At 45.4% G+C, this 12,726-nt stretch overlaps 1 protein-coding gene across 1 annotated transcript in view; it reads left to right on the top strand.

Annotated features, from left to right (window-relative positions):
* The window catches only part of tent4a (terminal nucleotidyltransferase 4A), a 45,323-nt gene extending 33,752 nt beyond the window's left edge, over window positions 1-11,571 (top strand). Inside the window, exons 11-13 of the mRNA XM_084312799.1 lie at window positions 2,098-2,256; window positions 7,331-7,498; window positions 11,109-11,571. Of these exons, the coding sequence (XP_084168925.1) occupies window positions 2,098-2,256; window positions 7,331-7,498; window positions 11,109-11,270 (489 nt within the window). The 3' untranslated portion in view covers window positions 11,271-11,571. The remainder of the gene's footprint in view (window positions 1-2,097; window positions 2,257-7,330; window positions 7,499-11,108) is intronic.
* The last annotated feature ends 1,155 nt before the right edge of the window (window positions 11,572-12,726 follow it).

The following is a 12,726-nucleotide window of genomic DNA, read 5'->3' as shown; positions in this document are numbered from 1 at the left end:
AGTTGTGTTATAAATGGAACGGTCTTTCCCCGCCGAACACAAGTTACTTAACGTTACACAGGTCGCGCTATGCAGATGCTTAGCTTGCTAACGTTAAGATAGCAGTGTAATGCTTGATGAGAGCAGAGCGCTCTGTCTGTGTTTGCACCTCTCAAGTGCCTGGAAGCATCTCCCTGTAACACGCAGCGGGCCCCGCCTCCCTCCTCCTTGGAACAAACATTCCACCCAAAAACTGAATTTCAGTCCAGTTTCAATCTGTACTATTAACAGCGGAGCTGTTTTGTAATCTTCACAATCACTCGTCTGTCTCGCACACTGCAAGTAAATGATTTTTCCGGTTTGCACACACACATATTATTAGGGGCAAATACGAGGGAAATGCTCGCACTGTAGAGCATATATATAATTATATATATAATTAGTAAACTGTCGGGGGCTTTTTTTGCCCCCCTTAACTGATTTTCGAGGGCATTTGGTAAATTTTCGAGGGCATTTTGCCCCAAGCCCCCGTTAATTTCGAACCCTGCCTGCTTATGTAGGTGAGCTGATAGGGGTGTGGTCAGACAAATATTGGGATATAAAGGTACATTGTGGTCTTTTCAGTGCACGTGTGCGAGGACAGTGCTAGAGTGATGCCGAGCGGATCCACTATGAAACAGAACCATAGTTGTTTGTTTTGTTTTCAGTTTTATTTATCCCACACTGTAAAGCAGGGGTCTCAAACTCAATTTACCTGGGGGCCGCTGGAGGTAGAGTCTGGGTGAGGCTGGGCCGCATCAAATATTCCACAAAAAAAGGGTTTCAAGTATTCAAAAAAAAAGTACAGCTGATCCAATCTTCTCAATCTTTAGCAATAACATTTCAGAACATGAACAGTTCTTCAGGAGGTTAGGATGATTCCAAGGGCCCAGCACTGGGGGGGGGGGGGGGGCCAGAGAACACTATTATTATCTTATTATTAATATGGTTTTATTATTATCCTAAAGTAAGTTAATGTAGATGACTCAAAAGTATAATTGCCTGTATTATAAAAAAAAATAGGTAAAAACCATATTATGCGTTTTCATCAATAAATAAATGCCCCAAATCTTTTTATAGATTGGGGGCCCCACATTTTTTTAATAGATTGGGGGCCCACAAATTGATTATTTCATGGGGCCCAGAATCTACAGCTACGCCCCTGGCTGGGACTCAGGATGAACTAATATTTTTCCGTCCATTCACTTTTGAATTGCAGTCGACTTTTCTTTTACTGACCATCTTTGAAAATGCCATATTTTTCTGCTGGCTGCCTGCTGGCGAAAATAGGCTAATAGCTACATTTATCTGTCTCACAGAGATAAAACTGGGAGCGAGTTTACTGTAGAATAGATGCGCTGTCAACTCTGCTCCGACTTGAACTGAAAGAGAGAGACGACATGCAGTCCGTGAAGACCCGCCCTACTCCCCTACTCTGCCTCTGATTCGCAGACTGTGGGTGAGGGGGAAAAACGCTGACGGGACGCGTATGTGATTGGACCAGACTCGTACACAGACAGTGGCAGTGCAGCCGGACATGCAGAGCACTGCTCGCAGAGGAGAGAGTCTGATAGCGAGGATGCATTTGCTTCCACTTTACTTGATATCACTCCGGAATCACGTTTCAACCAAGTCACTAACATAACGTTGCTGTCATGAGCCTGCGCTATGGTAGCCTACAAGTGATAAAATAAATAAAACTTCCAACTCTCGCGCAACGACTCGGCAAACAGTTGCGCGCGGGCCGCATTAACACTAAACTTTGATGTCCAGTAGGGGGCCGCAAAATATCATCCCGCGGGCCGCAATTGGCCCGCGGGCCGCGAGTTTGAGACCCCTGCTGTAAAGTGTCTATGAGCACTGAGAAAAGCGCTATATAAATCAAATGTATTATTATTATTATTATTATTATTATTACTACCTTCAACGTCAACTTGATGTATTTTGCTGATCCTACTTTCTCTGGGTAATGAAAGTGTACGCTTCTACAGTATGATCTGCTCCTACTCTACATTGTTTTATACAACAGAGGAGAAACGACCATTGTTAAGTTTCCTCTCTTTCTGCCTGGTTCCTCAGGATTCTGATTCAACACCGCCGTGTCCCGTCCCTCTGCCCACCCTGCCCACCTACGCATCTCTCCAGCCACTGGGCCTGGCGCTGCCACCTGGTCTTACCATGGCCACTGGCAAGCCTGGCATGGCTGGGCACCATCTCATTATGGCCCCAGTTTCACAGGTATTGTATTTTCCTTATGGCGCAACTCGTGTTTTGTTACCACCGTGGTATTTTTATTTATTTCCTCAACGATTTAGTCATTATGCCAATTCCCCACTGTGTCACGGTTCTGGTCGCTGTGCTATCCCTCTGTCGCTCTGGGGAGGGTGTATTATGTAAACCAGCGGTTCTCAAGTTCAAAGTTCAAAAAACGTGTGCTTTTATTTTGATATTCCTTAACCGTTTCTGCGCCATTAACGAGTATACTCGTTATTGGCCGCCATGCGTTGAGCGCCAGAAACGAGTTAACTCGTTTTTATGCTCGTTATTTCCTTTATTCGCTATTGCCATTCATAATTCATCCAGCAAGGCTCCGGGAGACTCTGGACTCTGTCGGATATTGCAACGGCTGGTGGATTTCGGGCGAGTTGCACTCTACTCTCAACCGGATGGTGCGTTCTGTGCATCGGTGAAAATGTTCCGGGCAGAGCTCTCTTGTTATGTGGATCCAGACAAACACTCTAGTGCATTGGATCGCTTTCGAGACGCAAGAATCAATATGCTTGGGAGCTCCCGTAGCTCACCGCATATCTCGGCGCTATTTCTGCGTCGGGGAAAACCGTGCTCGTCACGGATCTGGGGGACACAAGTTCGATTCCCGGACCCGCCGTCATTTCTCAGAATGTCTTCCCCTGCTCTACATCCCATTTGCAACCTGTTTCTGTCGGTCATGCTTGACCAGAAAAGCGATAAACGCTAAAAAATAAAGTTAAAAAAAAAAGAATCAATATGCTTTTGCCGTTTATTGCGTCGTACAAACGGAAAACGGATCTAGCAGATGGAAATCAAATAATTGGAATATTTTTTTCTCCAGACTCATCGGCCACAGGTAAGAGGAATCTAACGTTAATTCCAGCTCGATTGTCCAATCCATCTGACCAACGTATGATGTCGTACTAAAGAAAGCCATTACTGACAATCAAGGAATCATAAACGACCCCCCCCCTTTCCTTCACGCATGATGGAGCATAATGTATACCGATCATATGCATTTGAATGTTTTAATATAGCGTGTATAGGAACGAAACGGCAATCGATTATGTATAATATGCAGGGACCGAAACTAGAGAGCGCCGCCCGCCATTTGCGGGCAGTTTTTACGTTTGGCGCCTCCGACTTAGAGGACTGACCGCCGTGTGGCGGCCAATCAAATGGTCATGTGAAAACCGAAAATCATGATCCAATTCTGAGCGGAGTTCTCACTCGCTGTCTGAGCACATTGCTGCTCCTAAACCTCCCCTACCTGTTTCTGTATGCTGCATGTAAACACACAGTCACCGTGACTGATGTTAGTCTAGTCAGAGAGACCTCCGTGAGCTGATGTTAGCTACTGTTACAAAATGACCCAGTCAACTATTCACTTTTAGTTTAATACATGAGGCATTGTGTAACGTTATCCAGCTGGCTAGCTTCTGATAGCTCCCGACATAAACAACTGCAAGTGTCCAGTTACATCGCATGAGGGCTGCAGCGCTGCTGACTAGGGTCCAGGTGCAGGGCAGGAGAATCCTTTCATGCTGAATGTAAGAGTTTAGGGTCCAGCTGTAGCGCCGGAGAATCCTTGCTGGAGCTGGAGGCCACTAGAGTATACACACAGACAGTGGAGCTGTTTGCAGACAGCGAGGTGGCGATGTCTCGCAGATAATACAACTACAAGTATGATTATATAATATATATATTTTATTAAAAATTAAAAAAATTATATAAAATAATAATATTTTTCTTTTTTTTATCAAAAAAAAGTTGGCAGGTAAGAAATCTGCTTGGCGGGTAGATTCTTCCCATCTACCCGCCACTGGCCGGTGAGTCAAAAAGTTAATTTCGCTCCCTGATAATATGCATCAGGGCCTATAACTTGCGTTCTAGGAATTACTGCAGACCACTCTAAAAACATACTTATATTCACGACGGTATTAACACAACAATGTATGAATGGAAAAATATAACGTTCCCACATCCGGAATGATAGATACCCGATGTTGAATGGGCCATAGTAATGTCGATATAGCTATAATATTTAAAAAGTTATAGCCCTGCAAAGAAGGTGAGCGACTCCATAGGCTTACAGCACTGGCAGTGAGAGGTATAATAATAATAATAATAATAATTAATTTAATTTATATAGCGCTTCTCAATAACCCGAAGTCGCTGACAATAGTCGGGAGCAAAAGTAAAAACAAAGAAACAAAAGCAAAGAAACAAAAACAAAAGGAACATGAGACCATGGGGGGAACAGGGAAGACAGGATGATGGCACAAAAAGACTGGAGACAGACATCAATCAGGTTGGAGGGGGGTTTATGGGTGGGGGGGGGTTGAAGGCAAGGGAGAACAGGTGGGTTTTGAGGCGAGCTTTGAAGGTGGAGAGTGTAGGGGAGTCTCTGATGGACTGGGGGAGGGAGTTCCAGAGTCGGGGTGCAGTACGAGAGAAGGCCCGATCTCCAAAGTTTTTAAGCTTGGATGTCGGGACAGTGAGGGAGGCAGTGGAGGAGGACCGGAGGGAACGTGTGGGGCGGTAGGGAAGAAGGAGATCAGTCAGGTAGGGGGGGGGGGGCAGGCTGTGGAGGGCTTTGAAGGTGAGGAGTAGTGTTTTAAAGTTTATGCGGTGTTTGATCGGGAGCCAGTGGAGAGAGTGGAGGACAGGAGTGATGTGTTCGCGGGACCGGGTGTTAGTGAGGAGGCGGGCGGCTGAATTTTGGACCATTTGCAGTTTATGGAGGGAGCGGGAGGTGATACCAGTGAGGAGGGAGTTGCAATAGTCCAGGCGGGAGGAGATGAAGGCGTGAATGAGGGATTCAGCAGCAGGGGGGGGGGAGAGGCAGTGACTGAATTTTGCAATGTTGCGGAGGTGAAAGTAAGATATTTTTACGATGGAGCGGACGTGGGGGTCAAATGAGAGGGTGGGGTCAAGGAGGACACCAAGGTTTCGGACTAGGGGGGAGGGGGTGATGGTGGAGTCGTTGATGGTGAGTGTGATGGGTCCGGATCTGGTGAGGGTGGTTTTGGTGCCAATAATGAGAAGTTCAGTCTTGTCACTGTTCAAGATGGTCAAACTGCGTGGCAGACATTGTGTTAAAGGGGACATGCATTGCTATTCCTTTCACTATTTGGGCAACTTTACACAATTCCTGTGAGTTTATGGAACACATCTGTAAAGTTTTATTCAAAAAAATTCATTGTTTTGTATTTCTAATCAAGTACCGGTACTCTAAAGCAGCATTTTTCCACTTCAAGATTTCAAGCTGTTTTGGGCTGGGCTCTGCCCATAAGCGCTTTGAGTGACAGTCACCCACAGTCTGCACTGGCAGACGGAGAGAGATATAGAGAGATAGAGGAGGGGGATACTAATACATTTTGCAGCGGGGGGGCATAATCCCACGGGACAATGCATTGGTAACTTGTTTCAAATGACAATATATACCCCTGTGAATATTATTGCATGGATCGGAATACGGGCGCGCGCAACAATATTTTGACAGTGATATGTGAGTGGAGAAGCTCCATCCCAGTGCGCGCACACACATTTACACACACACTCCCGCGCGCGGGGCTGGAGGTTGTGTGTAAATACTCGTGTCCCTCTCTCTCTCTCTCGTTCTCTGCTGTCTCTGTCGGCACCCGTTTGAGGAAGTAATTCCACTCGCTCTGTTGTTGTTGAGTGAATTGTTGATTGTGGGCGGTGACTACAACCAGTGCCTTACTCACGTCAGCAAAACAGTAAAATCCGAATGGCTTAGTTGAGTGAGGGAGGATCTCGTGAACTCCAGACTATGAGAAATAAAATGGGGTGATACACGTGAAGCCTGTTCTTTCTCAGAGTTTCTTTGGGAGAGAGAGCGCAACAGCAGAGGTTCACGCTATCTGCCCCAGATCCCCTCCCCGCTGAACAGACCAGTAAGAGTCGCTAACCAGCTAGCATCAGTGCCACTGTTTATTTTACAGTGAAGAGAAGGCTAACATCAGTACCACTGTTTATTTTACACTGGAGGGGAAGCTAACATCACTATATCACTGTTTATTTTACACTGGAGGGGAAGCTAACATCACTATATCACTGTTTATTTTACACTGGAGGGAAAGCTAACATCAGTGCCACTGTTTATTTTACAGTGAAGATCAAGCTAACATCAGTTCCACTGTTTATTTTACACTGGAGGGAAAGCTAACATCAGTACCACTGTTTATTTCACGGTGGAGGGAAAGCTAACATCAGTACCACTGTTTATTTCACGGTGGAGGGAAAGCTAACATCAGTTCCACTGTTTATTTCACGGTGGAGGGAAAGCTAACATCAGTACCACTGTTTATTTTACAGTGGAGGGAAAGCTAACATCAGTTCCACTGTTTATTTCACGGTGGAGGGAAAGATAACATCAGTACCACTGTTTATTTTACAGTGGAGGGAAAGCTAACATCAGTACCACTGTTTATTTCACGGTGGAGGGAAAGCTAACATCAGTTCCACTGTTTATTTCACGGTGGAGGGAAAGCTAACATCAGTACCACTGTTTATTTTACAGTGGAGCGAAAGCTAACATCAGTTCCACTGTTTATTTCACGGTGGAGGGAAAGCTAACATCAGTTCCACTGTTTATTTTACAGTGAAGATCAAGCTAACATCAGTACCACTGTTTATTTTACAGTGAAGATCAAGCTAACATCAGTACCACTGTTTATTTTATGGTGGAGGGAAAGCTAACATCAGTACCACTGTTTATTTTATGGTGGAGGGAAAGCTAACATCAGTACCACTGTTTATTTTACGGTGGTGGGAAAGCTAACATCAGTACCACTGTTTATTTTATGGTGGAGGGAAAGCTAACATCAGTACCACTGTTTATTTTACGGTGGAGGGAAAGCTAACATATTCAGTACCACTGTTTATTTGGCTGTTAATGCTCAAAACAAGTCCCTCCTGGAACATCCTGTTTAGCTCAAACGCATCAGATCACAGACGCAAAACTCGCTGAATGCTGTTTCCTGTTGTCTTGACGCTGTAATGCTGACTTGTACCCCCTTCTCCCCTCTGCTTCCAGGCGTGCGTGTCGCTGCCCGGTGGTCTAACGATGCACTCTATACCTGGCAGACAGGTGTGTATAGACACCGGGCCCCCTCCTTTCTTCCACATGCCCCCCCCAGCCCATGCCCCCGCCCCCTCCAGCCCCCAGCCTCCGCCTAGCCCCCACTCCAGCCATATACACAAGGTAGGAGCCGGACGGCTACACCGACCTCACACTGCAGGGGGAGTCCTCTCTCTCATACACTCACACTAACGCACTCTTTTACACTCTTCTTCTCTGCCCCTTGTCTTTTGATCTCTCTCCTTCTGTTTTCCTCCTTGCTTTATTTTAAAAATCTTTGGTCTGGTGTTGTAATATAAATTATAGTTCTTCTCTCTAAAATACACATTTTATACAGATTTGTCCATTATACATGGTATCTGTGGGGTATTAAAACATCTTCAATTTCATTTGCACCGGTATAACATTTTCTTGGGGGGGCAGCTGTGCTGTCTGGAGATAAAATAATATTATATATTTGGAATGTTTTTGTATTCAAGTAGTAGTTTTTTTTTTTGCTGGGCTACCGGGAGCTTGGTACGTCTGGTGAGAGCTTGTATGGAACGTGCAATAATTTAGATTGCCACGCAAAAGTGCAGCTGCCAGTTCAGTGTCGCTATGTGTTTAAAATAAAATTGGTATAAAACATTGGTATTATGTGGCATTAAAAAGTATTACATTTAACCTATAGATTACTGTAGAACCTGTTATATTGCCTCTGCATAATAGTAGGGTCATCTGTGGCACTTCTGTGACCGTGGAGAGCGAAGGTCCGTTTCTCAATGGATTTGTCATCTAGGAGGGTTAATAAACAAATTTAGCCGGGGTGTATTTTTAAAAAAGGCTGGGAAAATTCGTGAGAGACCAAAATCCAAAATGGCTGCTGTGGAAATGAACTTTTTAATGGTTTGACCTACAATGATGCACAATACATGGTTTCAGAGCTTTGATCAAGGAATACATATTTGGTGTTTATATAATGATTTGACCTATTGTTGGCCTTCAAATGCAAGATGGCTGCCAATTTTGAGCTCCAAAAGGGATTTTTTTCAAAATCGTCAGCCTTCATATTAGGCTCTAATATAATAATAGTATAATCCACCATACTCCATCCATCTGTGAAAGTCGGAGACATGATCACCCCTGTTTTCTTCAGCAGGGTGGGTTATTGGCCCAGATGCTGTTTCCACAAGGTTGTCTGACTGCTTTGTCTGACCTCTCACCCTAGACCTGTCCGGTTTGGTAAAAACCTGATAGGAGTTTCCTCCTACTGGCATAGCTCTCAGGGTTCACTGAGGTACTCAAGCTCCCTTACTACAACAAGGTGAACAGTCAAAAGGGATTTTTTTTTTTTGTTTTTTTTTTTTTTTTATTATTAATATATATTTTTTGTAACTATGGTGCTTCAACAAATAGCACTCTAAAATAATAATTGATCAACTAGTAGCCTAATGGCCTCAAGGGCAGATTTGGAGGCAACAGCATCTCCCTCTGGCTGACACAGCAACTGAACCATGTAATGTCAAACTGAAAATATAATTGTTAGAATAAAACACACTAATGTTCACATCACAATATTAAAAAATAAAGGAAATAAGGGTGGAGAAAAAAGGCTGGTAGAAAACACAAAATTCAGAGTAGGGATGCATATAAAGTAAGCTAAGCAGACGATATAACGTAACAACTTGTTGTTGATGGATGATGAGAACCGGAGACAGAATCACTATTCTTCATCAGAATCGGTTGATTCTCCACACTGACTCCATTCATCATCACTGCTACTCTCATCTGAGCAGTCATGAGATGTGAGCTGCTGGGGCAAGAGGGGAAGGGTATGACGCACTGGCCGGCACCTCCCATTCACTAGTTCCCAGCCATGACCAATGGGGGAAGGATGTTCTTGAAGGTTGTAATGGAGCTGGCAATATGTAATGTAGTTTGTCCTTTCCACATGAAGATCCAAGGAGTCCTCATCAGGTGGGAGACGAATCGTACACTTCTTCTTCAATTTGTGCCACTTGGAAGCTCTGGCCTGGCCACACGTAACATCTGCACTCTCAGCGTAAACAATTGAGAGGACAAATGCTTTCATATCCGCTCAGCCTCTCACTTCATCTTTCAACTCCAGACTCTCACTCACTCGTCCCAGGAGCTCTCTTACCTCAGGAACAACCATCACCTTCTCCAACACCTTTTTCTTTCCATGGCCATAGAGGCCTGAGGTGTGGTCACTGCCAGTGATCACATGGAGAGGTATGATGATGTCTGCAACCTCTTCAGAGAACATTGCACGGCAGTTGATAAATGCATTCTTGCGCTTGATCAGCAGATCACCTCTGATTTGTTGCGAGACATAAGCTGCTTGGACAAACATGTCTGTCTCCACAGTCTAGAACAACAGGTCCAGTGTAGTTGGTGGTCCTCACCTTTGCATAGGCGGAGAGCAGCATTGTATCTGCCTCTGGATGTTTGAAGACATATAGTCTCCATTAGGCACGCCAGTGCTGAGGTTGGTTGACACTTCTCCCTCACAGTATATGATATCACCCTGCACTTGACCAACTTGTGTTTTCACCTGTTCTTTCACAAGTTTTTGCAATCTGACCTTGTTTCCTGAGTTGACCATGAGTTCACTGGATTCAGCAGCACCTGGGAACCTGTCTTCGGGTTTTGGGAAAACATTTGGGACGTGTGGATCACAATAAGCTGTCTGTAGAGCCTCTTGAGTTTCAGTCAGTGCATTCCGCAGAATGTTGAGGTTCTCCTTGATGTCTTCCGATAGTTCTTGTGCTCAAGAATAAGAACCTCTCTCAAGAGCAGGATGCACCGCACTCCCTGTCTGTAGTGCTTTCCTCCTAGTGCTTGGTCTACCGACCCCTCCACTACTACCCCTGCTGTAACCAGAGTGTCTGCCATTCCAGAGCCCTATTATTCAACTCATCATGAGCAGAGCTTTCATTTAATAGAGCCTAATATGAAGGATCTGTGACTATTTTGAAGAAATCCCTTTTGGAGCTCAAAATTGGCAGCCATCTTGCATTTGAAGGTCAACAATAGGTCAAATCATTATATAAACACCAAATATGTATTCATTGAACAGAATAAGCTCTGAAACCATGTATTGTGCATCATTGTAGGTCAAACCATTAAAAAGTTAATTTTCACAGCAGCCATTTTGGATTTTGGTCTCTCACAAATTTTCCCTGCTTTTTAAAAAAATACACCCCGGCTAAATTTGTTTATTAACCCTCCTAGATGACAAATCCATTGAGAAACGGACCTTCGCTCTCCACAGTCACGGAAGTGCCACTATAACAGTCCTTGTGATATTGCTACACATGAACTCTGGAGCGTTGTAAAACATTGTTGGCATGAGAATAAATAGTGTAAATGTCCAACTCTGTTTTCTTCTCATGCCTCCTCCCTCTATCTTCTCCTCCTCCCCTTTCTCCTCCCTCTCTATCTTCTCCTTCTCCCTGTCATCCTCCTCCCTTCATCTACTCATCCTCCCTTCATCTTCTCATCCTCCCTCCATCTTCCCATCCTCCTCCCTCTATCTTCTCCCTGTCATCCTCCCCCCTCTCCATCTTCTCCTTTTCCCTCTCAATCTTCTCTATCTTCTCCCTCCCTTTTCTCCTCCCTCTCCATCTTCTCCTCCTCCCTCTCTATCTACTCCTCCTCCCTGTCATCCTCCCTTTTCTCCTCCTCCCTCCATCTTCTCATCCCTCTCCATCTTATCCTCCTCCCTCTCCAGAACGGAGCCAAGTTCAACATGAAAGGCTTCCACAGCGCGGCGTTGGTCAGCGGTCCTGTGCTGGCCCGCGGACACACACACGCCCACACGCACACACAGTACCACCGGAACACGTGGCGGCGCAGGAAGAGGGACAGCCTGCCCGTCAGCCTCAGCAGATAGAGGCTCCTCCCCTCCTCTCCTCCGTCTGCTCTCCTCCCCCTCGCCACTCCTCCGTCTGCTCTCCTCGGCTGGGTTTTTTTCTTTTTTTTTCTCCAGTGGACTGACAGCCGGACAGTCGAGAGTGTACTACTAGAGACCAGCAGATGAATCTACACTTTAAAAAAGACTGCCTTTTGACACGGAGCGACAGCCCGCAGCTCTGCGTCTTTCTCTGCTTCCTTCTCTTCACCTCCTTCTCTCTCTCTCTCCCTCCTCTCTCTCTATTTCTGCATGTTTTTTTTTTACTACGGAGTGTCGGCCCAGAACGGGCCGGCTGGCGAACTGCAGAAGCCCCAACCCCCCCCCCCCCCCCCCCCCCCCTCCGCTCTGCCCCCATGGAATAGTTGAGCTGCCCCACCGCGCCCCTCGGCTATGCACTCTGCCCCGTGGAACAGCTCTCTCTCTACACCAGGGGAGCTCCTGTTTTCGGGATATCAATGTTTTTTGATTTTTGTTTTCTGGTATTTTTTTTTCATCCCTTGTTCACCGTTTTATTTCTGCATATGTGGAAGTATTGTCGTTGCCAGGTGAGATTGGCCATGTTCAGTGTCTTGCAGGATTTTGATTTTAGTTTTATTATTATTTTGTCATTATAATTAGTTTTAATTGTCCTCGTCTCGACCCCAGCAGCCAAGCTGCCCGCTTCCTGTTTGTCTTCTACATGACGTGATTCCAATGTACACGCTAAGAACAAACGCTTTCTCATTTGTGCAATAATGTTATTTCTTTAGTTTTTTTTTCCTTTTTGAAAGTTGAAAGTAAATTGTTTATTTAATGTGTGTGTGTATATGTAAAGGCATTTCTTTTTATATGGTTCTTTTATTTTTGTAGAGTTTTTATTTTTGCAGAGTTTACAGAACCTTTCCCTAGGCCGCATCTATGGAGAGTGTCGGTGGGTGGGGTGTGTGTGTGTGTGTGTGAGAGAGAAAGAGAGAGTGTGTGTGTGTGTGTGTGAGAGAGGGGGAGAGAGCTGTGCTTGAAGGGTCACATTGGCCAATGCCTCCCCCCCCGCACCCCTCTCCCTTTCCTGGGAATTTAATTTTCTATGTCAAAGGGAAGCAGGACCAGTATAAGGATAATGAGCTTTTGTCTGAAGTGTCCTCACCTAACCTTCTCTCAAGCCGTCTTCTGATAACAGACCAGTTGTGAAGGGTGACTAGTTTCTCTTAGGCAGGGTGTAGGGTGACTAGTTGCTCTGAGGCAGTGTGGAGGGTGACTAGTTGCTCTGAGACAGTGTGGAGGGTAGACTAGTTGCTCTGAGACAGTATGGAGGGTGACTAGTTGCTCTGAGGCAGTGTGGAGGGTAGACTAGTTGCTCTGGGGCAGTGTGGAGGGTGACTAGTTGCTCTGAGACAGTATGGAGGGTGACTAGTTGCTCTGAGGCAGTGTGGAGGGTAGACTAGTTGCTCTGAGGCAG

This window comes from Notolepis coatsorum (assembly GCF_963971535.1).
Source record: "Notolepis coatsorum genome assembly, chromosome: 4".
NCBI classification, from domain to species: Eukaryota; Metazoa; Chordata; class Actinopteri; order Aulopiformes; family Paralepididae; genus Notolepis; species Notolepis coatsorum.
The sequence above is the reverse complement of the archived record's forward strand: the minus strand, read 5'-3'. Positions and strand labels throughout refer to the sequence as shown.